The sequence below is a fragment of the Mobula birostris genome, chromosome 8 (genome assembly GCF_030028105.1).
Source record: "Mobula birostris isolate sMobBir1 chromosome 8, sMobBir1.hap1, whole genome shotgun sequence".
Taxonomy (NCBI): Eukaryota; Metazoa; Chordata; class Chondrichthyes; order Myliobatiformes; family Myliobatidae; genus Mobula; species Mobula birostris.
In genome coordinates this window covers 159,958,031-159,983,586 of record NC_092377.1, presented here as the reverse complement: position 1 = coordinate 159,983,586, position 25,556 = coordinate 159,958,031, and the positions used below count along the sequence as shown (strand labels likewise).

At 43.2% G+C, this 25,556-nt stretch overlaps 1 protein-coding gene across 1 annotated transcript in view; it reads right to left on the bottom strand.

The window, feature by feature from the left end:
- Positions 1-25,556, bottom strand: part of LOC140201874 (bifunctional methylenetetrahydrofolate dehydrogenase/cyclohydrolase, mitochondrial-like) — a 48,532-nt gene that overhangs the window by 15,899 nt on the left and 7,077 nt on the right. The window contains exons 2-6 of the mRNA XM_072266625.1: positions 23,042-23,226; positions 20,550-20,672; positions 9,934-10,086; positions 7,660-7,767; positions 2,312-2,404 (exon numbers count right to left, since the gene is read on the bottom strand). Coding sequence (XP_072122726.1) covers positions 2,312-2,404; positions 7,660-7,767; positions 9,934-10,086; positions 20,550-20,672; positions 23,042-23,226 — 662 coding nt within the window. The remainder of the gene's footprint in view (positions 1-2,311; positions 2,405-7,659; positions 7,768-9,933; positions 10,087-20,549; positions 20,673-23,041; positions 23,227-25,556) is intronic.

The following is a 25,556-nucleotide window of genomic DNA, read 5'->3' as shown; positions in this document are numbered from 1 at the left end:
ACGCTGTATCTCAACAAATAAATATATTCTGCCTAGTTCCGTCAACCTGCACCAGACCATAGTCCATCACTGAAACTGAAACTGAACCTACAGTCAACAGCTCTACTGGCAACTTATTCCACTCTCACCACCCTGAGTGAAGTTGCCCCTCATGTTCCTCTTAAATATTTCAACTTTCACCCTTAACCCATGACCTCTCATTCTAGTCTTACCCCAACCCCAGTGGGAAAAGCCTGCTTGCCTTTACCCTATCTATACCCCTCAATTTTGTACACCTCTATCAAATCTCCCCTCATTCTCCTACGTTCTAGGGAATAAATTCCCAACCTATTCAACCTTTCCTATAATTCAAGTCCTCCAGTCCCAGCAATATTCTTGTAAATTTTCTCTGCACTCTTTCAATCTTACTGCTATCTTTCCTGTAAGTAGGGCACCAGAACTGCACACAATACTCAACAGAATCTTGTACAACTTGAACATAACATCCCAACTCCTGTACTCAATACCCTGAATAATGAGGGCCAATGTGCCAAAAGATCTCTTCACAGCCCTAAGTATCTGTGATGGCATTTCAAGGAATTACAGAACTGTATTCCCACATCACTCTGTTCTACTTCAAGTCAAAGTAGAGCTATAGTGCCTATCCAGATTTAAACTACACAAGTACAGCTTGAAGACCGAGCCTAGTTACTCAGCATTAGCTAGAAGAGCTTAGAGTTACAGAATTATATTTCATCACCTCAACTCTTTGTGGTTACTGGCAAACACAGCTCATTTCCCCCCTCAGTATTCCAGTGAACATGATCAATCCGTCCTCCACTTCATCAAACCCCAAAGGGCAGGGAAGGGTATTGAGAAACACATGTGGTGTGTAGATAATGATGCAATCTAGTAATGACATTAATTACTCTGGATTAGGCAAATCCAGATATGATGAGGTACAGTACATGACCCTGGTTTTAACTGTACTTGCATACTGTTATGAACTGAATAACAACTACAACAAATTGTGCCTGGTCCCTGCAGAAGGAAGTGTTTTTATTTGTGTAACTAACTTCACAAGCCCCATTGCTGCACAGACCCACATCCAAGGACTCTTCAGCTCATGTTCTTCATATTTATTTCTTATTATTATTATTATTTCTTTTCATACTTGCTCATTTTGTTGTCTTCTGCACCTTGGTCCTGTTACTGGGGGGGGGGGGGGTCTTTCATTGACTCTATTGTTTGTTTTGTGCCCACAAGAAAATGTACCTCGGGATTGTATATGATGACATACATCTACTTTGACAACAAATTTACTTTGAAATGTGGTAAAACTTGTTCTTAGCTTGATCAACAATGGAATCAGCATTGACAGAATGCAAATGGTAAGAGTGAGTAGACGACGATCTGTTGCCGAAATAGGGAATCTCCCATTGACTGAACAATTGACCTTTCTTCTCCCAGACCCTGGAGTTCTTGCCGCTTTACTTTCATGTCTGAAGCTCCTCATTCTTAATCTCTTTCCTTATCAATTCAAAACACTGTTTCAAAATCAATGGCTCTAGCCTATCTGGCTAATGATGTTTTAATGCTAACTTTTCATTGGCTCTGGTCCAAGGCAGAATCATTTTATTGCTTGCCCAACAAGTACAGCCTGTACTTATAACCTTTTTTCTTGTTCTCCCTGAATCAGATCTGTTCACCCAGATCAGCCACTTGCTAGACTCAGGTTACCCTCAGGTCACAGAGACAGACTGCCCTCTTCATAAATTTACCGAAGAACATCTCACAAACACTTCTTATTTGGAAATTATCTCTTGTTCATCAGATTATCAATAGGGGTTTCACTGTGCTTATTTTAAATGTTTTTTAAAAAAGCCATTCTGAAGCAAAGCCTGTTCACAAAATGGAGGTTCAGAATAACCTTACAAAATGGCAGCCTCCATTCCTTCCACCACATAGTAAGAACAAAGACATGTGACTTGTCTATTTCCACTGTCCCTGACTCATTCAATTTAGATGTCTTATTCCAGTTTCAATCCCTTCATGGCCAACAAAAGCAATCATTTTTGGGTGGAAGAGTTATACTGAACCACAACCAGCTGGCAGCAGCTCACTAGTGGAAATCTTCCTGCAAGGCGACTGGCAGGCTTGTGGGCCCAGCTGGAGAGGAGAGCAAGAGATCCTCTTCACTCAATACTAGCCACTTGTTTTACACAATCCATGTTGATAAAATATGATCAACTTCATTTTGCCCAAAATCCAACCAGCAGCATTTGGTTCAATCTATGGACGGATAGCCCAAAACCATCACCATTTCACTCACCTGCAGCAGCCACAATAATGTCAGCGAGCTTGGTGTGCTCCCTCAGCTGGTCTTTGGGGGTGTATCGATGAGTCATGGTCACTGTGGCGTCTCCTGCAATACAATGTGTACATTAGCTTTCATCCTTTGTTCATCTCCAACATTTATTGCAGACTTCACGCAACTGCGGTGATCTGTATGACCATAAAACAATAAGATATAGGAGCAGAATTAAGCCATTAATTTGGCCCATCGAGTCTGCCCCACCATTCAATCATGGCTGATCCATTTTCCCGCTCAGTCTCAATTTCCTACTTTCTCCGTGTATCTCTTCATACTCTGACTCATCAAGAATCTATCAACTTCTGCCTTAAATATACCCAGCGACTTGGCCTCCAAAGCAACCTGTGGCAACAAATTCCACACATTCACTACTCTCTGGCTAAAGAAAGTCCTCCTTATCTCCATTTTAAGTAGATGTCCCTCTATTCTGAGGCTGTGTCCTCTGATCTTAAATCCTCCCCCCCCCCACCATAGGAAGCATCTTTTCTACATCACTCTATTGAGGCTTTTCAACACACGACAAGTTTCAATGAGGTCACCCCTCATTCTTCTGAATTCCAGTATGTAGAGGTCCAGAAATCTGTACTGGGAACAAACTGCCGCTGTAAGAATAGATGGAGAAGTGAATCAGTTTATGAAAATCAAGAGAGGCGTTAGACAAGGGTGTGTCTTCTCCCCTGATTTATTTAATGTGTGCATTGAAACAATATTACAAAAAATGAAACATCTTGGGAATCAAAGTTGGCGGTGAAAACATCAGTAATTTCAGATATGCAGATGACACTGTGTTAATTGCAAGTACAGAGGAAGAACTACAAAATTGATATAATTGTTCAAGAAAGTGCAAAAATGGGTCTATCTATTAATTGCAAATGGCAGAATGTATGGTGATGTCCAAAAAGAAGGAGAATCCTATCTGCAGGCAGAGAATAAATGAGGAAGACATAAAACAAGTCCAGAACTTTTGCTACTTAGGAAGCTGGGTGACATCAGATGGCAGATGCGACTTGGACATCAAAAGAAGAATAGGGATGGCAAAAGACACCTTTATGAGAATGAAGAGTATACTGACCAATACCGAACTAGGCATGACAACCCGCCTCAGAGTACTGAAATGTTACGTTTATCCAGTTATGTTATATGGCTCAGAATGTTGGACAATATCTAGTAACATGAGGAAACGAATTGAAGCAGCAGAGATGTGGTTTTTGAGGAGGATGCAAAGAATATCATGGATGAAATGAATATCTAACAACGATATCCTGAACAGAGCAAGCACAAGAAGAGAAATAATGTATGAGATCATGAAACGGCAACGTGACTTCATTGGACATGTGATTAGGAAAGAGGAGTTAGAATGCATGGTAATTATGGGAAAGATTAAAGGGAAGAAAGCAAGAGGAAGGCAAAGACAAATGATGATGGAGACAGCACCCAGAGGACTGGAAATGAATACCAATGAATTGATCCACTTGACCTGAAACAGGAGTGTGTGGGCAATGGCAGTCAAAGCTCAAACTGGGCATGGCACCTGATGATGATGATGAGAGGCCCAGAGCCATCAAACGCTCCTCATATGACAAGTCTTTATATTCCAAAATCATTTTCGTGAACTTGCTTCAATGTCAGCACATCTTTTCCTAGTTAAGGGGCCCAAAACAGACACTACCCACCCTACCAACTGCCCTTTCCAAAAGTTTCCTTCTGGGAAGTGCTATAGGATTATTAAAATAAAAACTTCACATTAAAAGTTTCTTTTCTCAGGCAGTTAACCTGATCAACCACTCTAGTTAGCCCCTGTAAATATTTTAAATCACCTTTTATAATGCTGTTTACATTGTAAATACATGCTAGTATTTATGCAAAATTTATTCCATAATTGTGTTTTCGCCTCATACTTTTCAATAATTCTTTTCAACTGTTGAATGTTGCATGTCACACCCTGATCAATATACCACAGCAAATTTCACTACATGTAAATATACAATACTGCATATGATCAATAAAGTTGATCCTTGATCTCATCCCTCAGTTCCTCCATCAATCTCCTACCTTCATCTGCTCCCATTTGTTTCTTCACTAAGGGAATTCACACCCTAGCCAACTACGCTTAAATTTGGAGCCAAATGCTATCCTCCATTTATTACAAACCCACTGACTCACAGAGCTACCTTAACTAAACCTCCTCCCACCCCGTCTCGAGCAAGAACACCATGCCTTTCTCTGTTTGTCCATCTCTACCACACCTATCTTCAAGACGAAGCCTTCCATCCAGGGAAACCCTGTGATGTTCTTTATTTTCAAGAATGGAATCTGGAGTAAAAACCTATCTCGTGTGTCACCGTGATTAAGCTTTGTGTTACCTGGACAACCCGATCTCCACCCTATCACAAACATTACCCTCCACCCCTCACAATAACTTTGGAACACTTTTCTGGCTCCTGAAGGACGATCAGCACAAAACTCTCATGATTTCCCTCCACAGATGCCACCCACGCACTTCCAGCATTTTGCTGTTAGATCAGCAAGCTGCAATCAAATTGGTTGCATCATCTCCAAAAGAGTAGTACAAGCATTCCAAAACAGGTAAAGTTAAGCACTCTCACAATGCCACGTGCTGCCAGTACAGTACAACTCCAATAGACTGCTATCTGACTAATCAGTGGAATACAAATAAATTAAAAGTGCCTTGTAATAGAAGAAAGCCCTCAACTCCGAGTGGAGTCATCGGGACGCCGTCATGGCGGTGTTTTTTTTTAGCAGGCTTTCTTATTTTTATGAGGCCGAGTTGCTAGCTTGACGCTCAACCCAGCACGGATGGAAAGCGTGCAAGGGAGCCGGCTGGATTCGTACTCGGGAGCCTTCACTCCAAAGTCCGGCGCTGATGCCACAACGCCACCAGCCGGCTAGCCTTGTAATACTGATATTAAATAACTTCCTGGAAAATCTAGTAGTCCAGCACAAAAACCTGAACACGTCAGATTAATGGACTTTATAGAATATAGGACAGTGCAGAACAAAAACAGGTCTTCAGAATCAGAATTAGTATTACTGCAAATGTGCGGCAGTACATTGTAATACATAATAATTAAGAATAAATTACAATAAATACACACACACATATTTATGAATATAAAATTAAAGCTGTACAGCAAACAGAGGAAATAAGGCAGTGAGGTAGTGTTCATGGGTTCAATAGCTATTCAGAAATCTGATGGTGGAGGTGAAAAAGCTGCTTCTGGAATGTTGAGAGGGTGTCTTCAGGCTCCTGTACCTTCCCCTCGATGGTAGTAATGAGAAGAGATCACATCCTGGGTGATGGGGGTGGGGGGGAGGTGTCCTTAATGATAGCTGCCACCTTTTTGAGGCATTGACTTTTGAATGTGTCCTCGATGCTTGGGCGGCTAGTGCCCATGATGGATACGGCAGGGTTTACAACTTCCTGCAGCTTTTTCCGATCCTATGCAGTGGCCTTTCCATACTAGACAGTGATGCAACTGGTTAGAATGCTCTCCATGGTACATCTTAGAAATAAAGCCTTCTTTGTATTTGCATCAATATGTTGGGCCCAGGATAGATCTTCAGATATGTTGACATGCAGGAACTTTAAACTGCTCACCCCTTGATGAGGACCGGTGTGTGTTCCCTCGACTTCCCCTTCCTGAAGTCCTCCACAATCAATTCTTTGGTCTTACTGATGTTGAGTACAGGGTTGTACTTGGGACACCACTCAACCAGCTGATCTATCTCGCTCCTGGAAGTCGCCTCATCACCATCTGATACTCTGCCAACAATAGTTGTATCGTTGGCAAATTTATAGATGGCCTTTGAGTTGTTGAGAAAGCAGAGCAGTGGACTAATCACACATCCTTGAGGGTGCAGTGTTGATTGTCAGCGAGAAGGAGATGTTATTTCTTATCTGCACAGTGAGGAAGTCAAGGATCCAGTTGCAGAGGAAGGCACAGAGGCCCAGGATTTGGAGCTTGTTGATTAGAACTGAAGGCGTGATTGTGTTGAACGTTAATCAAAATACAGCAGCCTGACATAGGTATTACTATTGTTCGGGTGATCCAAGGCCGGGTAGAGGGCCAGTGAGATTGCATCTGCTATTGTGATGATAGGCAAATTGTAGAGTTGCTTGCTGAGGTACCCATGGCTGCAATCATGGATTTCAGCTGTGGCAGTCCCGAACGGAATATGATTCCCAACAGAACTGCACGCAAAAAGCCGTCTCTTGACAGGCACCACCTTGACTAAACTGTCAATTTAACTTTCACCTCCAGAAGTTCTGCTGAACTAACAAGACAAATAATTAAGCGCCCAATTAAATTAATTCCTTCTGACTGCACAATGTCCATGCTCCTCCATTCTCTGGATATTCATGTGCTTGTCCAAGAGAGTCTTAAATTAACTATCATATTGCCTCCACCACTACCCTGGCAGCACATTCTAGGCACTCACCACTAAAAAAACCTGCCCCATCCATGTCCTTTGAACTCACCTCCCTCTCACCTTAAGTTCATGCTGTCTAGCATTAAACATTTCTGTCCCGGGATAAAGATACTTGCTCTCTATTCTATCCATTTCTCTTAATCTTATAAACTTCCATTAGGTTTCCCCTCAGCCGCGGCTCGCGGTACAGAAAATACAATGTCACTTAAGTAATAATCTAATGATGTACAGAAAATAACACAGTAAACAAGATTTTAAAAATCACACCTATGTTTTAAAAAATTATAAAATCTCTCACTTGTGCCAAATCAAGGATTGTGCTGAGCAGTCTGCAACTATGCCACGGTGCTGGCATCAATGTGGCATGCCCATCAATGTGGCATGCCCAAAATTTATTATTCATAACTGGACATCTTTGGACTGTGGGAGGAAACCCACGTGATCACGGGGAGAACCCCAAACTTACAGCTAGTGATGTAATAGCATTATACTGATCACCACACTTCTGTGGCACTAAAACTGTAGGGACTCTTCACAATCCACTTAGAACGAACTTCCAGAGATAAATTAACACAAGTTGCATTTAAAATGATTCACATCACTGAATAAGTATCCGCTTCAAATTTTGATGGTGTTTAACTTTACTAAGGTGATTTTCCTCTTAGAGTAACACACACAAAATGCTGGAGGAACCCAGCAACACCTATGGAGGGGAATAAATGGTCAAATTTTTGAGTGGAGAACCCTTCCTTAGGACTCTTTTTCCTTTTGACAGATAGTTGAGTAAACACAGATTGAACTTCAAGGTCAAACTTTGTGAGCTGTTGTGTTTGCATTTGGGAACTGGCACTCACCACCAGGCCTCTCGTGTCTGCCGTCTGTGTGCAGGAGCATAGCGATGGGCATTCCGACGTTCTTTGACCGCCCAGCAACAACCACATTCTTCCCTAGAGTTGGAATTCCTGAAGGATACAATGGTTCAGTGTTAACTTATCCCCGGCTACAACCACACTTAGTGATGGAACCAATGACAGCAACTACTCACCTCTCCAGAACATTCCACCCTCAATTATCCCTTTAAATGCATGCATTGGTCTAAGATAACCTGTCTTTTGAGGACAGCAAAAGCCTTCACTGTCCTGAGCATTATTTCCACAGCAGTCAAAAAATAACCGTGCAGTTTTACACAGATCGTGTGGATAGTCAGAGGCTTTTTCCCCAGGGCTGAAATGGTTGCCACAAGAGGACACAGGTTTAAGGTGCTGGGGAGTAGGTACAGAGGAGATGTCAGGGGTAAGTTTTTTTTTTTACGCAGTGAGTGCGTGGAATGGGCTGCTGGCAACGGTGGTGGAGGCGGATACAATAGGGTCTTTTAAGAGACTTTTGGATAGGTACATGGAGCTTAGAAAAATAGAGGGCTATAGGTAAGCCTAGAAATTTCTAAGGTAGGGACATGTTCGGCACAACTTTGTGGGCTGAAGGACCTGTATTGTGCTGTAGGTTTTCTATGTTTCTAGAATTCATCTGAATATACAAACACACTGGCTAAGAGCAGGAGCATGCCATTCAGCCCTTTGAGCTTCCCATTCCACCATCCTAACCTCAACTGCAGCCCATCATTCTCATCAAGAATCGAACAGGCAAAATGGGACAAGCACAGGAAGGCAACTTGGTGGGCAGAGACAAGACGGGCTGAAGGGTCTGTTTCTGTGCTGTATAAAACTGAATGTTTAAGGCAGAACTAATTACAGAATGACTGAGCACTACAGTATAGAAATAGGCCCTTCAGCCCAAAAAAATACTGAAGTAGTATGATCACACATGTAGACTAGGATGTTCCCCTAAGGGGTGATGCCCATAACAGTAAATGCCCACGTGTGACTTTGTTTAACTTAGGAAGGCTGATGCACAAGTAGCCACCACATATTGCTTGACAGGTCGAGGTCAGGGTCAATGGCATGGAATGCGAGATGACTGGGGACCTTCCCCTGCTGCAGCCTTCCTCCACACACCTCCATTGTCGTTGTGATGTGTCATCAGCTTCTACCAACTTCACTGTAGAAGCCTTAGTCGGATCGCTCTTTGTCTAGAATTTCCTCCTTGACCTTACCACCATGGGGGTAAGGTCAAGAACTATGCGGTGGCTGCCCGCGCATCAGCGTTAAACAAAGTCACGCACAAGTGTTCGCTATTAAGGGAATCCATCCTAACATTCCAGTGGATCTCAGATTGGACTGTAAGGCCAGAAGAGAACCAACAACCTTTGGAAAACATCATACTCAAATTGAGTGATGGAACTACTACACCACTGCCTCCGTACTCCTGGTGCACCAAGAGACGCTGACACCCCACCATCACATGGGCATGCCGTGGAGGTGAAGGATTATGACAGGGAAGAGTGAAATGCCATTAGACATTAGCTGCACGAGTAAGGGAGTACGATGCTAGCTGGGCTGGAAGCTGCTGGTGGAGGCTCAAAATTCCTGCTCAGCTCCCTGGGAGAACAGGGAGAAAGCCACATGGAAGGAGGCAAGGCTGTACAGGATACAATCCTAGTGGCAGCAAAAGAGATTAGTGAAGAAGGTCCAAGAAGCTGGCATGGACTTGCTGGGATAAAGGACACATTGCTGTGTTATACAAATTTGGTGGATGTTCACTTGCTTTGGGACAGAGGTTCATTAGTGCCAATACTAACCCTAGGGTGCATTCACAGCAAATGCATGGTCCAACATTCTCAGCTGAAATGCCCTCACAGCTCCTGGTGGCAATTAAGAGGGCCCATATCAGGCTTGCTGAAGTGCTGCTCAGGACCACATTGGCCAAACTCTTACCACCAAAGAGAGCACACTACTGGGAGTTGTAGAAACATTACACCTTGCACCCATTCCCAAGAAGACACAAGAGACTGCAGACACTGGAAAGACAGCAAAGTTAAATATACTCTTCAAAAGAGGCTTTGACAACCCTTATCACTCACCTACTCCATACCACACCATCTTCTAAGAGTGACCAACTATCAACTCCACAATGAGCCCAGGAACAAGATGCACCAAGTTTCAGCCAGCCCAGTCCCTGCACCCTATTATAATCCCGAGTGAGATTTAGGCCACAGTTTCTTGCCAACTTGCCTGTTCGTTGGATGATTTCCCACACGCCCCAGGGTGTTGCCGGTAACATGGAGCTCTGGTCAAGGCACATGCGGCCAACGTTGAGTACGTGAAACCCGTCCACGTCTTTCGTGGGAGACACCGCATTACAGATCTTGCGCTCGTTGAGATGTTCTGAGGAAACAATTCAGGATTGAACCAAGCCATTAGACTGAGCAATTTTGAAATTGATGCATATTATCTAACCTGTTTCAAAGCAGGATCTGCTACCAAGAACATTATAAATAATGTGCAGAATGGAGGCATTCCATGTGCTAAGTCAGTCAAAACAAAACTGAATGCAGATTGATGAGATTAAGTGGGAGGCTCCTATCTGCAACTCAGACTAATTTTGGTAATTTGGTTTATTATTGTCACATGTACTATGAAAAGCTTTTGCATTTCATCAGTTCAAGTGCACTGAGATCATACAAGGGAAAAGCAGTAACAGAGCAGAATGAAGTGTGACACTTAAAGAGAAAGTGCAGTGCAGGTAGTTGCAAGATAGACAACAAGATGCAACAGAGACAAGAAGCAAGGTCACAAGGTCGCAACAAGATCATTTGTGAGGCCAAGGGTCCTTTGAACAGACCTCTTGTTCAACATGAATTCTATCTCACAGTCTCAGCATGGACTTGCATCTTACTATTTTTCCATATTGGAATCATTCTAATATAATTTTAAAAGATGTTAGTTGAATTAAGGCAAGATTAAAATCGTAGTTGTAATAGTTTTTAATGACATAATTTGTATTTTTAACAATCTGTATCTGTAACAAACTCGTGTATTTTTCACAGTATGTGGTGGTTGTCCCCACCTTTACTGGCAGAAGATGGTATAGATTTTCATTTTTGATTGGCTAAATATTAGCCTAATAACTACATTATTTCTATCTGAAGAATTTCTGTTACCTTGAGTATAAAGGTGGTAGGTTTTTCAAAGGCACCATCTTTGTCTCCTTTTCATTGAATCGCTTTAATCTCTGATTTGTTTCTCAGCTCCTCACTTAATTTCAAATGCTCTATATCCTGGCTTAAACTTTAAAATAAACGATCGCGAAGAATCAAGGAATCAAATTTTCTCGCTCATTCCTGAACACCTAATTTCTTTCACATGCTTTGCATGTGATTTAACTTGTGCTGCCATACTCATTTGGATCAAAACTCTGGGAATAATCAAACACAATGCAGCACTTCAGTGACAGTGGTCTCACCAGAACACACCCGCGGAATCACTGCGTGCCCCTCACAGTGGTGAAAGCCTTTTGCTTGTTCTGATACCAAGTGTGAAGAGAGAAAGATTTCACAATGCTGGTAATCAGTGACAACCTGGCAGGAGCAGGGCATGCATGCTGGCGGGAGCAGAGCCACAACCCAACCAGCCACGTCCATCATTAAGGAGGAGTTTCCAAGAATATCCACCCACCTTAGGACCAGCAAGTGATGAAGACAGTGTCATTCGCAACCACATTCAAAGCTCAAAGTAAAATCCAGAAGAGTGCCAAGATGAACCGTGATAGCTGCCTCTCAAGATCCCCATCGTCACAGCAGGCCAGGCAGCATCTATGGAAAGGGACCGAAACCCTTCATCAGGCCTCCCGAAGTCCTGCGTGTGTACTCCTGATAAAGGGTCTCAACCACAACTATAGATGCTGCCTGACATGCGGTGTCCCTCCAGCATTTTGTGTGTGTTGCTTTGGAGCTGTGAGATAAAAGCTGCAGTAAACGAACCACACCATCATCTTTCAAGGACAGCGCAAGTTATTGGAGCTATACTCATCCAGGCAAGTGGGTGTTCAGTCACACTGCTGACTTGTACAGTACCTTGCACATTGACACAGTTCAGGACTTGGTTGGAACCTCATCAAGCACTAAACATTCATTCCCTGTAGTTACAGTGAGCATCTGCCACTTGTCCACATTCTGACATCACCTCCCCAATCCACCATCAAGGGCAAAGGCACGGGGGATCCCACCACCCATCAGTTCCCAACCAAGTTGCACGCCATTCCAGATATGGGAATATAATTGCCAGTCCTTCTAACATCACAGGATATAAATCCTGGAACTGCGGCTCTTTTATCCCCAACCCTCTACCCACCCTAAACACATTTGGGGAACACCTTCACCAAAAGGATTGCAACAGGTTAAGGCAGGAGTCACAGCCAGAGAGATAGACTACAGAAAGCAATTTGGTCCACTAAGTCCACACTTATTGTACGGCATGCACTCTGACACTCTATATTAGTCCTACTCTATATTAGTCTATTTACCCAATATCCCTTTCAACTACGTTGGATTGTTCCCACATTCCAGGGTCAAGTTACAGTGGCCAAATACCCTGCCAACCCATTTCTGGGATGTGGAAGCAAACCAGAACACTGGGGAGGGGGGGACTCACACAACTGAAGGGAAAACATTCAACATCCACACGGACAGCAGCGGGCGTCAGGACTGAATCCTGCACCAGGTGGTGGGCGGGGGGGGGGGGCAGAAACCCACACAATTGAAGAGAAAACATTCAACATCCAAACGGACAGCAGGGGGCGTCAGGACTGAATCCAGGTCACTGGAGCTGTGATAAACAGAAGAGATTCTGCAGATGCTGGAAATCCAGTATAGTGTTCTCAGTAATATTAACTATAATGTTAACTGTAACTGCTAATTATAAAACGGCTTCTCTGAAGTGTAATAATGAAATGGCTTCTTTGTAATGTTAACTATGAGGTAATGTTCTCTGTGGCTGAAATGTTTGGGTTATAGTTATAGATAACGGAGGAACTAACCAACGGAAGCTATGTTATTCTATCTGTATGTGTGGGAACCCGGGTCAGTGCGCGGGCTTTTCGGGAGAGGAGAACAGAAGAGGAAGGACACACTGGATGCGCTCTGGTCGACCACTGGGGTTGGTCCCAGGCGGCGAGTCGAGGAGGTCGGACGGGATCGAATGGTGGAAAGGAGACCCTGTTAATTGAGCTCCAACTGTTGAGCACGAAGTGGTTGAACTCTGATAGGATTGGCACCTTTTACTTTCCTTTTATATTGTATCTCTATTAATTACATAGTTCTACGTTTGTAGTAAGATTTATAAAGTGTAATCTGTAAATCATACATTGTGCGGTGTCTGATATTTGATGTGTGAGTTTGTACCAGGGTGCATTACACAGCAACTACGCAAACGTGAGACACAGTTTGGCGGGCAGACAGGGTTTCCCCTGGATAAACACAAGCTGATAGCCCTGAGCATTACACCAGAATAACACACACAAACTGCTGGAGGAACAGCACCTATGATGAGGAATAAAGAGTCGATGTTTCAGGCAGACAGTAACTTGCACATGGCTGACGACGTCCCGATGAAGGGTCTCAGCTGTCTATTCCTCTCCATAAATGATGCCTGCCCTGCTGAGTTCCTCCAGCATTTTGTGTGTTACTCTGGAGCTGCGAGATAGAGGCTCCACTAAAAGTATCACGCTAGCACCTTTCAAGGACAATTAAGGCTACATAACAGACATTGGCCTTGCTGATAAAAACCCAGATCTCAAAACAATTAGGTATTAAAAAAAAACACTACCCTAGAAGCTGCAGTCTCCAGTGCACTTCAAATCTCTTGGCCAAGGTAAAAGAACTCTCTCTCTCTGGAACGAGAAACTTGATCCCCCAAGTAGGAACACCAGCTGTATTCCCTTCCCTCTTCCTAAGAAATGGTAAAGCACCTGCTTGCAATCACTTAGTGACTGAAAGTTAATTTTAGACCTCTCTACACAAACACACACACGCTGTCTGAAATGTCAGTGATGTCCTGCTGCCCCTCAATGTCCTAAGTGGAGTCAAGTAGACTATTTCAGCCTGAAGTTACCACTGAGAATGTCTGCACTGCGCTATTTCTGCTTTGCCTTCAGTGCTCTAGGACTGAATACACATCTCCCGGACGTGGGCATCGCTCATAAGACATGGGAGCAGAATTAGTCCATTCAGTCCATCGAGTCTGCTTCGCCATTCCACCATGGCTGATTTATTATCCCTCTCAACACCATTATCCTGCTTTCTCCTCATTACCTTTGATGTCCTAATTAATCAAGCTCCACTTTAAATATACCCAATGACTTGGCCTCCACAGCTAAAGAAATTCCTTCTCATCGCTTTTCTAAAGGGACACCCTTCTATTGAGGCTGTGCCCTCTGGTCCTAGACCCCACTCTACCTAGGCCTTCCACTATCCGATAGGTTTCAATGAGATTCCCCCTCTCATTCTTCTCAACTCCAGCAAGTACAGGTACAGAGCCAAACACTCCTCATACGTTAAACCTTTCATTCCAAGGATCGCTGATGACCCTCTCCAATGCCAACACATCTTTTCTTAGATTAGGGGGCTCAAACCTGCTCACAACACTCCCAGCGTCATCTGACCAATGCCTTATAAAGCCTCAGCATTATGTCTTTGCTTTTAGATTCTAGTCCTCTCGAAATAAACGCAAACATTGCACTTGCCTCCCTTACCGCTGACTCAACCTGCAAGTTAATCTTCAGGGAATCCTGCAGAAGGATTCCCAAGTCTCTTGCATCTCGTATTTCTGAATTTTCACTGTTCAGAAAATAGTCCTCCAAGGGGATCACAACCTTGTCGTCGGGTTTGGAGGCTTGCGTGCCTCAGTGACCCGGAGAGCTATGTTGGTCTTGTGGTTTGGCTATTGGTAGGGTCGCCCATGTTAAAGGGTAGAGACCTGACTAAGAGTGGTCCACTGGTCCTCCAGTAGATAGTGCCGGCAGTCGATGGAGGAGAGGCTTGTTTTGTGATGGTGCAAATGGATGCTCTGTGACTAGTATGGATGTTGGGCTGAAGGGCCTTGTAAGCAGACTCAGGGCTAACAACCCTGACTGGTCAGAGAAAAACAACTGTTACAGAAACAGCAATGAGGTTTCATTGCAGGCCTAAACGCCAGCAGCATAATGGGCAGTAAGAAAATAGTCTATACCTTTATTCCTTCTACCAAAGCTTCCATTCCTATACATTGGCTTACTCTGCCACTGTGCCTACCAGAGGATACCAGAGATTCCAAGCTGCAGTTCTCCAAGAGGTCCTTGGTCCTAATTTGGTTACATGAATCTCAGTTTACTTAGTTCTGTAAACTGAGCATGGGTCACCTGACAAGTCACACTGTTGCTGTGACAGTCAGAATACAGTCCAGGCTTCTCACATGCCAGCTTATCCTCGAAAGTGTTTCACAGGTTTTCCACCACGGATAGGCAGCTCACTGCTGTCTGAGTGGGCAAGCTTTGCCCTTGCATGCCATATGATGCCGTGTTGGCATCAAACTTGCTGATGCCACAAACGGGCATCAAAACATAGAAACAGGGCCTTCAGACCATGAAGACCATACTAGAAGTCGAGCATCCACTTGCACCATGACAAAAACATTCCTCCCCTCCATCGATTGTCCACACTATCTACTGCATTGGGAAAGCAGCCATCATAATCAAGGACCCTTTCCACCTCAGCTATTCCTTTCATCCTGCAACTTTGAAAGGAAAAATCTGACAAAAGGTACTGGGATTTGGCCCAGTACATCATGGGTAAAGCCCTCCCAACCATTGAGCACATCTACATGAAACATCAGTCATAGAAAAAAGCAGCATCCACCACCCAAACCATACACTCTCTCATTACTGCCATCAGGTATAAGGTACTAGAGCCTCAGGACCCGCACCACCAGGTTCAAGAACAGTTACTACCCCTCAATCATTAGGCTCTTGAACAAAAGCCGGTAACTACACTCACTTGCCCATCCATTGAGATGTTCCCACAACCAATGATCTCACTTTAAGGACTCTATCTTATTATTTCATGTTCTCGTTTTTTATTTCTATGTATTTAAATTTGCATTTGCAATTTGTCGTCTTCTGCACTCTGGTTGGTCTTCCAGTGATCCTGTTATAGTTACTATTCTATAGATTTGCTGAATATGCCCACAGGAAAATGAGTTGCAGGGTTGTATATGGTGACATATATGTACTTTGATAATAAAATTTACTTAGAACTTACATTGGGTAGAAGACGCAAGAGCTCGAGAACACATGCAACCAATCTCAAGAACAGCCTCTATCCTGCCGTTAGAAGATTACATTGGACAACGAAGATTTTGCTCCCTGAATATTTTTGGGCATATTTTATGGATTTTGGGACGCTGAACATGAAAGTCACCATGAAATTTCCACATCTTGCACCATTTTTTGAAATCATCTATATTTGTTATTTCAATTTAAGTCAGAATAACTGATGCCAAGATTAAGGAAAGTATTTTTGTTGACCTACAAATGAAATAGGTCATCAGTGAGAAGCAATTCCAAGAACATCTTGTGGGACCAGAGAAAAACCACATGGCTGTCATTGAAATTTTGCTTGACATTTACGGAGCACCAAACTACATGCAGCTGGTTGACAACATGCTTCAAGCATACAAAACCATGAAGTGCAACACATCACTAAAGATTCATTTTCTGCATTCCTATTTATATTTCTCCCCTGCAAATCTTGGCCTGTCAGTGATGAGCATGGTGAAAGGTTTCACCAAGACACTGCAGTCATGGAGAAATGGTATCAGACCAACTGGAATTCATCAATGCTAGAAACTTAAATGAAAGGCCCCAGACACAGAGTACAAATGAAAATCATCAACAAAACATTTTTAGCTTAGTTAAACTATTGCAAAGCGCCAGCACCATTATGCAATTTATATAGGCATCCGTTGGTCTCATTTGTGCCTTGGAAGGTTTCAAGGGCACAGGCCTGGGCAAGGTTGTATGGAAGACCAGCAGTTGCCCATGCTGCAAGTCTCCCCTCTCCACGCCACCGATGTTGTCCAAGGGAAGGGCACTAGGGCCCATACAGCTTGGCACCGGTGTTGTCGCAGAGCAATGTGTGGTTAAGTGCCTTGCTCAAGGACACAACACGCTGCCTCAGCTGAGGCTCCAACTAGCGACCTTCAGATCACTAGACCGACACCTTAACCACTTGGCCATGCACAGTTAAACTCATTATATGCAATAAAATTTAATTTCTTGTGATACAGGTAGGCTGAAATTATATTTGTGTTCAGCTTCAAGCAGTCTATCATAAACAAAAAGACTGAGGAAGCAATGTTTTCAAAAAAAATGTATTGTCCAGTGTAATTCAACAGTCTCCTTAGTGCAATAAGAATCAACTCTTGATCTGAGCCTATCTCATGACATTTGTGTCTACCTGCACTGCATTTTCTCTGTAACTAGAGTGTTATATTTTGCATTCTCTCATTGCTTTTCCTTCTGAACTTCTTCTGTGTACTTTTGGAATGATATGTCTGGATGGCTCTCAAACGAGGCTTTTCAGTGTATCGCAAATGACATGATCATAATAAATCAATTACCCATTTTATTCGCCCTACTTTCCCAATGAGCCACCAATTCCCCAAATTCTATCTCTTAGCCATACACAAGGGACAACTTAGTGTCCACTGGGCAGCCCACACATCTTTGGGATGCGGGAGAAAACAGAGCTCCCAGGGAAAGCTGCATAGTCACAGGGAGAATGTTCAAACCTCACACAGCACCCAGCGTCAGGACTGAACCCAAGTCACTGGTGCAACGAGGCAGTGGTTCAGCATGACTGCAAAAGGCTGGCAAAGTGACTCAGAAGACGTACGAGGGCAGACAAGAATATACACTCAGTGGCCATTTTATTAGGTACTTCCTGGGCGCATGTTTGTGGGATGACCCAATGTGGTCATGTGCTACTGTAGCCCACACACTTCAATGTTCAAGGCGTTGTGCATTCAGAGAAGCTCTTCTGCACAACACTGCTGTAATGCGTGGTTATTTGAGTTACTGTTGCCTTCCTGTCAGCTTGAACCAGTCTGGGCATAAGCTATAGAAACAGGGACGAGTAGCACAGGAGGTTGTCCAGACTGCCCACAAACCAGACTATAGTTTTCCCCCGGTTACAGTCACCCCCATATCAGCAGTTTCCAGCAGTGAATGGTCCTGTTTTGTAACAGGATTCACTCCTCCTCTTGGTGTGTCGTAACGTTTACAGGCCTCCTAACATGCAGTAGTAGTGCATATTCAGAAGTCCAATCCAAAGGGGATTGAAAGGTTGTAAGCGATGCCTCGTGTCTAATTTTGCTTCATTCTGCATTATATACAGACCAGGCAACATGCCGACTTTCAGCTATGCTAACCATTCTGGTATCTCATGCATACTCCTGCCCATTACACCCTGCCCCTCCCGGTCAGATTTTACCAGTCTCAAAGGTTCAAAATATCCTTTAATGTTAACAAATATTACACACAAAAAGGATTTTACATTCCCCACTAATCTTAAGCAGTATTCAATTTTCGTTTTGTATTTCCATCAGCTAAAGATTAGCTTTATTTGTCACATGTGCATCAAAATACAGTGAAATGCATCGTTTGCATCAATGACTACAGTCTGAGGATGTGCTGGGGGAAGTCAGCATGTGTCGCCACGCTTCCGGTACCAATATAGCGTGCCCAGAAATAATTAACCCTAACCCATACATCTTTGGAATGTGGGAGGAAACCAGAACACACAAAGGAAGCATGGTCACAGGGACAACGTAAAACTGCGACTGATTTTATTTCATTGGGATGACTGACTAGGGTGGAAAAGTTTAACCAGTGCATGTGATTTGATTATTTGATTTATTTTAAGTATTTTTAAATTAGCTTGTTATTCACCCTGTTGTATGATATGGGCAATCGCAGTCATGGTCCTTCCATGACCATGATTGTTCTTGGCAAATTTTATACTTTATTGCTGCCAAACAATTGATACTAGAACGTACAATCATCACAGCGATATTTGATTCTGCGCTCCTGCTCCCTGGATTACAAATCGATAGTAAATATTAAAAATTTAAGTTATAAATCATAAATAGAAAATAGAAAAATGGAAAGCAAGGTAGTGCAAAAAAAAACCGAGAGGGAGGTCCGGATAGTTGGCGGGTACGGCCCAGATCCGGGTTTTCCTAGTGATGGCTTGTTAATGCCTTCTTCTGGACAGTGCCTTTACAAGATGGGTGACCCCAGCCATTATCAATACTCTTCAGTTTGTCTGCCTGGCACCAGTGGTCACACAACCATTAGTTGAGATGTGCACCAGCTGCTCATATGACTATCCACCACTTGCTCCTGTGGCTTCACCTGACCCTGATCAGAGGGGGGCTAAGCGGGTGCTACACCTTGCCCAAGGGTGACCTGCAGACCAGCGGAGGGACAGAGCACCTTACATCTCCTTTGGCAGTGAAGTATCTCCACCCGCCACCCAAATTAATGAACAGGTTAAAGTACCCCAAAACAATGGATTTTAGTCTTCCAGCTACTTCCAGATATCTCAATTATTAGAGCTATATCGAAACAATTTCAATTTAAAAAAACAAATTTTGACAGCATTAACTGCCAAGGATTAGGGTCTACCTCGAGGGACCTAGTGTCTGCCTGGATCACAGCCATTACTGCTCCAGGTCATTTGGAATAAAAGAGCTAAAAAGAGCTGGTAAAATGCCCAGGCTCCTATAGAGAACAAGGTATCAGCTGATTGGGCACCATCTGGCCCTGGAACTTCGGCTCAAACCATGATACAATCTGACTCATGTAAAATGTCATTTCTGATTGATAATGATCCTAGAGGGACATTGAAAATCTGGGTGAATGTTATCTGTGGAGATTCGTCACGACATCAAAAACTTTGACAAACTTCTATACACATGTGGTGGAGAGCGTATATTGACTGGCTGCATCACAGCCTGGTATGGAAACAATGCCGTTGAACGGAAAAGCCTACAAAAGGTGGTGGATTTGGCCCAGTACCTCACAGGTAAAGCCCTCCCAACCATTGAGCTCATCAACATGAAATGCTGCTGTAGGAAAACAGCATCCATCATCAGAGATCCCTATCACCCAGTTCTGTTCTCGCTGTTGCCATCAGGTAGAAGGTACAAGAGCCTCAGGACTCGCACCACCAGGTTCAAGAACAGTTACCACCCCTCAACCATCAGGCTCTTGAACAAAAGCTGATAACTACATTCACTTGCCCTTCCATTGAAATGTTCCTACACCAATGATCTCATTTTAAGGACTCTTGACCTCATTATTTCATGTTCTTGTTATTTATTGCTATTCATTTATATTTACATTTGCACAGTTTGCTGTCTCCTGCACTCTGGTTCATCATTCATTGATCCTGTTATAGTCACTATTCTATAGATTTGCTGATTATGCCTAGAAGAAAATGAATCTCAGGATGATATAGGTGACATATATGAACTTTGATAATAAAATTTACTTTGATTATCTAATTCTTTCACAGACTCCACCTCCAGAACAGATGCAATGAAGCAAGGAGCTTACTGCCATTCTGCATGGACTGTCCCAGCAGTTAACAGATAGAATAACAAGTGTTAGAGAAACAAATCATTTTTCATTTAATTGTCTCAAATCTTCTAATGGAGCATCAAGCCCAAGGCACAATAGTCCACAAATTAAACATCCAGTGTAAAGGACACAGAGACAACTCGAGACCTCAGCCACCGAATGAGATTCTTACCGGGTAAAGGAAGCTGGACAAGCAGCCCATCAACTTTATTATCATTGTTCAGCTTGTTAATTAACTCCAGCAGCTCTTCCTCAGTGATGCTGGATGGCTTCAGAATGGTCTCACTCGTGATACCTAGATCAACAAGTCCAAATTAGAACCATTATAAAATAATCTTACCGAGTGCAAATATTTCACTGTTGAGAGCTACAGCATCATTCATCATAGTAAGCCATTTTAACATTGGTTATTGTTTGCTGGTGGCCAGTTTATAACTTCTATGAAAGCTGGTTCATTCATTCTTGCTGCATGAAATCAGTTTTCTTTTTAAATTTAAGAGACACAGCCCAGCAACAGACCCTACATACCCATCATGTCGCCCCATATGGCCAATTAACCTACCAATCCATATATCTTTGGAATGTGGGAGGAAACCAGAGCAGCCAAAGGAAAGCCACATACCCACATGAGGAGAGTGTACAAACTTGTAACAGCCCAAATCCCTAACTGGGATCATTTCTGTTCTTGTAGCCTGGTGAAAACATTCTGACTCTCACTTAACAGTATTTATCCTTCTCAGCACCCAAGGCACCAATCCTCCTCCCCAACCCTCCAGGGGCCTGGCCCTCACAGATTAGCTTGACTGTTGTTCTTATTATGTCACCTCAAAGTAAAGCTTAGTTTTATGTCAAAGAGTCATTGCACAAAGGCCAAAAAAAAAATCCAGAAGCAAACTCCTACTTTATCGGAGCCAGAACTGGAATGCAGAAAGACAGATCACCAGGAGAATAAAAAAAAAACACACAAAGATGAGGATTTATATATATAAAAAAAAGGTCCTTGTGTAACAGAAATAACCGAAAGGGAGATACTGTGGTGTAGCAGTTAGCACATCATTTTACAGCGACTGTGATCACTGACCCGGGTACAATTCCCTCCCCGTGACCACGAGGGTGCTCCAGTTTCATCCAACACTCCAAAGACATGCAATTAGGGCTAGGATTAGTGAGCTGTGGGAATGCTATGTTGGCACCTGACACTTGCAGGCTGCCCAGCACAGCCTTCGCTGGCTGGATTTGAAGCAAGCAGCACGATTCACTGTACGTTCCGACGTACACATGACAAATAAAGCTCATCTTTTTTTAAAAGTCAGCATACTTCAGGCAATGGTTCAATTGAGCTCACTCAGCTGCTCCACTAACCAGCAGGAAGCCCACGGAGCCACTTTATACGGAACTAGTTCACTTCAATTTTTAAAATAATTCAGACAACTTGGAATTAGTAATTATGCCCTTTAGTGTTGCTTATTGAGGACAGATTGCTGCACACTACCACAACAGTTCCTACCGCTGAAGTCTTTCTACTGATGGGAAGCTTGCTTGCTCCCAGTGAGCTGTTACTGATAAGGCCATTTATCTGCCAAGTCATGAGGGTCTATCTAGCAACAGCAACAGCACACCATCAAACAAAGCAGCTTTTCTGAGAATTCATTGCTGCGCTTACAAAAGGACACATAGAAACTCCTTTTTGCCCTCTTGCACTTTTGCTTCTATTTATACACTTTTTTTTGTGCACAAATTCAATAAGCTCCAATCCATCTTTATTTGAGTTATTCATTCAGGGAAGTTCCTGCTCTGCTGAGAGAGGAAGCCAGAGTCACTGGAGCGAAATTACAACAGTTTGCATTTACTCAGTTTCATTCAAGAAAATATTCAGCAGGGCTTCTGTGAAATGCACTTTGACAAAATTTGACTCTTGGCCAACGCAGCCACATTCAGAAAGAAGGCACGGACCTTTCCTGTGCCCAGCCGCCCTAGAACACTGCTTCCCCTGGCAACTCTTCACATACAAAATGCTGGAGGAACTCAGCAGGCCAGGCAGCATCAATGGAGGAGAATAAGTAGTCGACGTTTCAGGCCATGGTGCAAAAATAGAAATAAAATACTGCTAAGGTAGTGTTCATGGGTTCAGTGTCCATCTAGAAATCGGATGGCAAGAGGGGTAGAAGCTGTTCCTGAATCGCTGAGTGTGTGCCTTCTGTACCTCCTTGCTGACAGTAACAATGAGAAGAAGGCATGTCTTGGGTGGTGGGGGTCCTTAATGATGGACACAGTCTTAGTGAGTCACCACTCCTTAATGATGTCTTGGATACTACAGAGGCTAGCACCCATGACGGAGCTGACTAATTTTACAAGTTTCTGCAGCTTACTTTGATCTTGTGCAGTTGCCCCACAACCATACCAGACAGTGATGCAGCCAGTCAGAATGCCCTCCATGGTACATCTGTAGAAGTTCGAGCTTTGCTGGAAAAATGAAATATTTACTGTGCATTCCTCCCCACAAAATCGTTCTTAGAAGAGGGTTGCCAACCAGAAGGGAAATGTAAACTCCAAGCTTCCAACAAAGCAACATCTATTTCAAGTAAACTTCTGAGGGGGAACAAGGTCTGGGAAAGACCTGTGAAAGCCACATCCATCAGAAAATAAAAAGACAAAAATCCGTACCCACGTCAGCTGCAGCTTTGGTTTTGTTCTTCACATAGGAGTGACTGGCTGGGTTGTCCCCAACCAGGACAACGCTGAGATGTGGCCTCCTGTTCCCGTCAGCAACCCAGCGCTCTACGTCGAGCTTTGCCTCTCCTCGGATTTGTCTCGCCAGTCTTTTTCCTGAGATGACGACAGCCTCATTTCTGAAATTAAAAGAAGGAAACAAAGGGGCATGAAACTTTTCTTGAAACCTTAAATCAGTATCACAACCCCAAATGTTAGCCCAAAGAAAAGCCAAGATTTGAGTTGCTACTCGATATCTAAATCTAACTAATATCCTTGGACAATAAAATTCATGGATAATCACATCAATGATAACAGTACTGATGAAGAGTCTTAGCAGAAATATCAACTATTTATTCCTCTTCATAGATGTTACCTGAACTGATTGGGTGTCACCAGCATTTTGAGTTACTCTGGATTTCTAGCACTTGCAGAATATCTTGTATTTAACACTCATGGATGTTATTTATAATAAAGTTTCAGATGGCCCTTGGCTAGTTCCTTTACAATGATTTTGCCAAATATAATCTTCTGAAAATGGAGGCAAGTTATCAGATGGGCAGGAGACAGGATAGGGAAGGTTGAGAGATTATGTTCACAGGTAAGAAGTGACTCGTAAAGTATTGCAAAATCTGGCGCTGGAACCTTGATCGCTGTTTATTAGCAACCAAGATGAGCTGAAAAGCCATGCCAAAAGAACTTGGGCAGTACAAGAACTGTCATTAGGCTGCTGGGCAAAATAAACCTCAGGCAAACAGGAGATTATCCACTTTACTCCCAACCCTAAGCAAGGCAAACTAATATTTCTTAACATTTGTAAAGCTTGGTCTGATGAAGTCATATTCACAAATGAAGATTAAATGTCATGGGCAAATAGAACACCAGAATTAACTGAAGTGCCTGCCTTTGCATCGGAGACTCGGGTTACACTATCAGGGTGGACAAAGTCCCTATTAAGCTACACCAGAGATGCAAGGTGAAATCATGCTCCATGCACCTTACTCGAGACAGAGAGGAGTGAGAGGCAGGCACAGAGAGGGGGAGTGAGAGGCAGGCACAGAGAGGGGGAGTGAGAGGCAGGCACAGACAGGGGGAGTGAGAGGCAGGCACAGACAGAGGGAGTGAGAGGCAGGCACAGACAGAGGGAGTGAGAGAGACAGGCAGGCACAGACAGAGAGAGGGGGAAAGAGAGAGACAGGCAGGCACAGGGGGGGGAGGGAGAGAGAGAGAGAGAGAGACAGACAGACAGAGAGACAGAGAGACAGACATACACACACACAGACAGAGAGGCAAACCTGCTCAGTGCAAATCAACATGGGAACAACAGCTGTGATTTAAACTTTAACGGTAACAGAGAAATTGTGCTAAAAAATCTTGAATATCTTATAACCGATCAAGAAACTTCATGATCGATATGTAAATACATTCAGTTGAAGAAATAATTATTCAGTGTTAGGAAATAAAATGGAATAGATGGGACAATAGTCACCATGGTCCAAAAAGCACACAACGGTAGAAAGGGGTAAAGGTAAAATACTGGAACAGATTTTTCTACAGATCAGCCACATAGCCACAGTGCAGTGTAATAGGTTATTAGATTAAGGATGTACAAGTATCAAAGGACATTGTAAAATGTCAGACAGGTTCGGCCAACGTGACCGAAAGGAGATAAAGGAGAATTTAATTAATAGCAGTCCATTTCCTTAGCAAAATGGTCTATAATTAGACGAGGTATACTAATAAATGGATTTGACAGTAAGATTTTTCCATAAGAGTGTGGAGAGAAAGAACTCTTAAATATTAGCCTTATTTGTCACATGTACATCAAATTATACTGTGAAATGCTTTGTCTTTCGTTGTCTGAAGATTGTGCTGGGGGCAGTCCACAAGTGTTGCCATACTTTCCGCAATAACATAGCGTGCCCTCTAACCCTAACTGTACATCTTTGAAACATGGGAGAAAAGCCGAGGAAACCTGTACAGTTCTGGGGAGAACGCACAAACTGTTTATAGGTGGTGGCGAGAATTGAACCCTGACTGGTGATTGCTGGTGACGTATGCCAACTGTGCTGCCCAGAAAGCACAGTGGAAGAAGAAACATTTACTGCAGCTTACAAAGCAGCTGAACACGCATCTATTTAGAGGTGGAGTGTAGTTCTTTTAATGGACTAGTAGTTAGAGCTTTGGATTAGTAACCAGAAGTACAAGTTCAAATCTGCAAAGGCACCAGGGAAAGTTTCAATAATTAAAATATACTACAAGTCAGTAATGGCAGCCACAAAATTATTTAATTTTAATGAACCACGTGGTATTACACAGAACTCTAGGGAGGGAAATCTCATCTTCAATCATTCAATTCCAAATCGGATGTGAATGCTTCTTAACCAAATCCTCAGTAGGAAGGATGTGGAGAGGATATTTCTTATGGTAGGGGAGTCCAAGACCAGAGAACGTAGCCTCAGAATAGAAG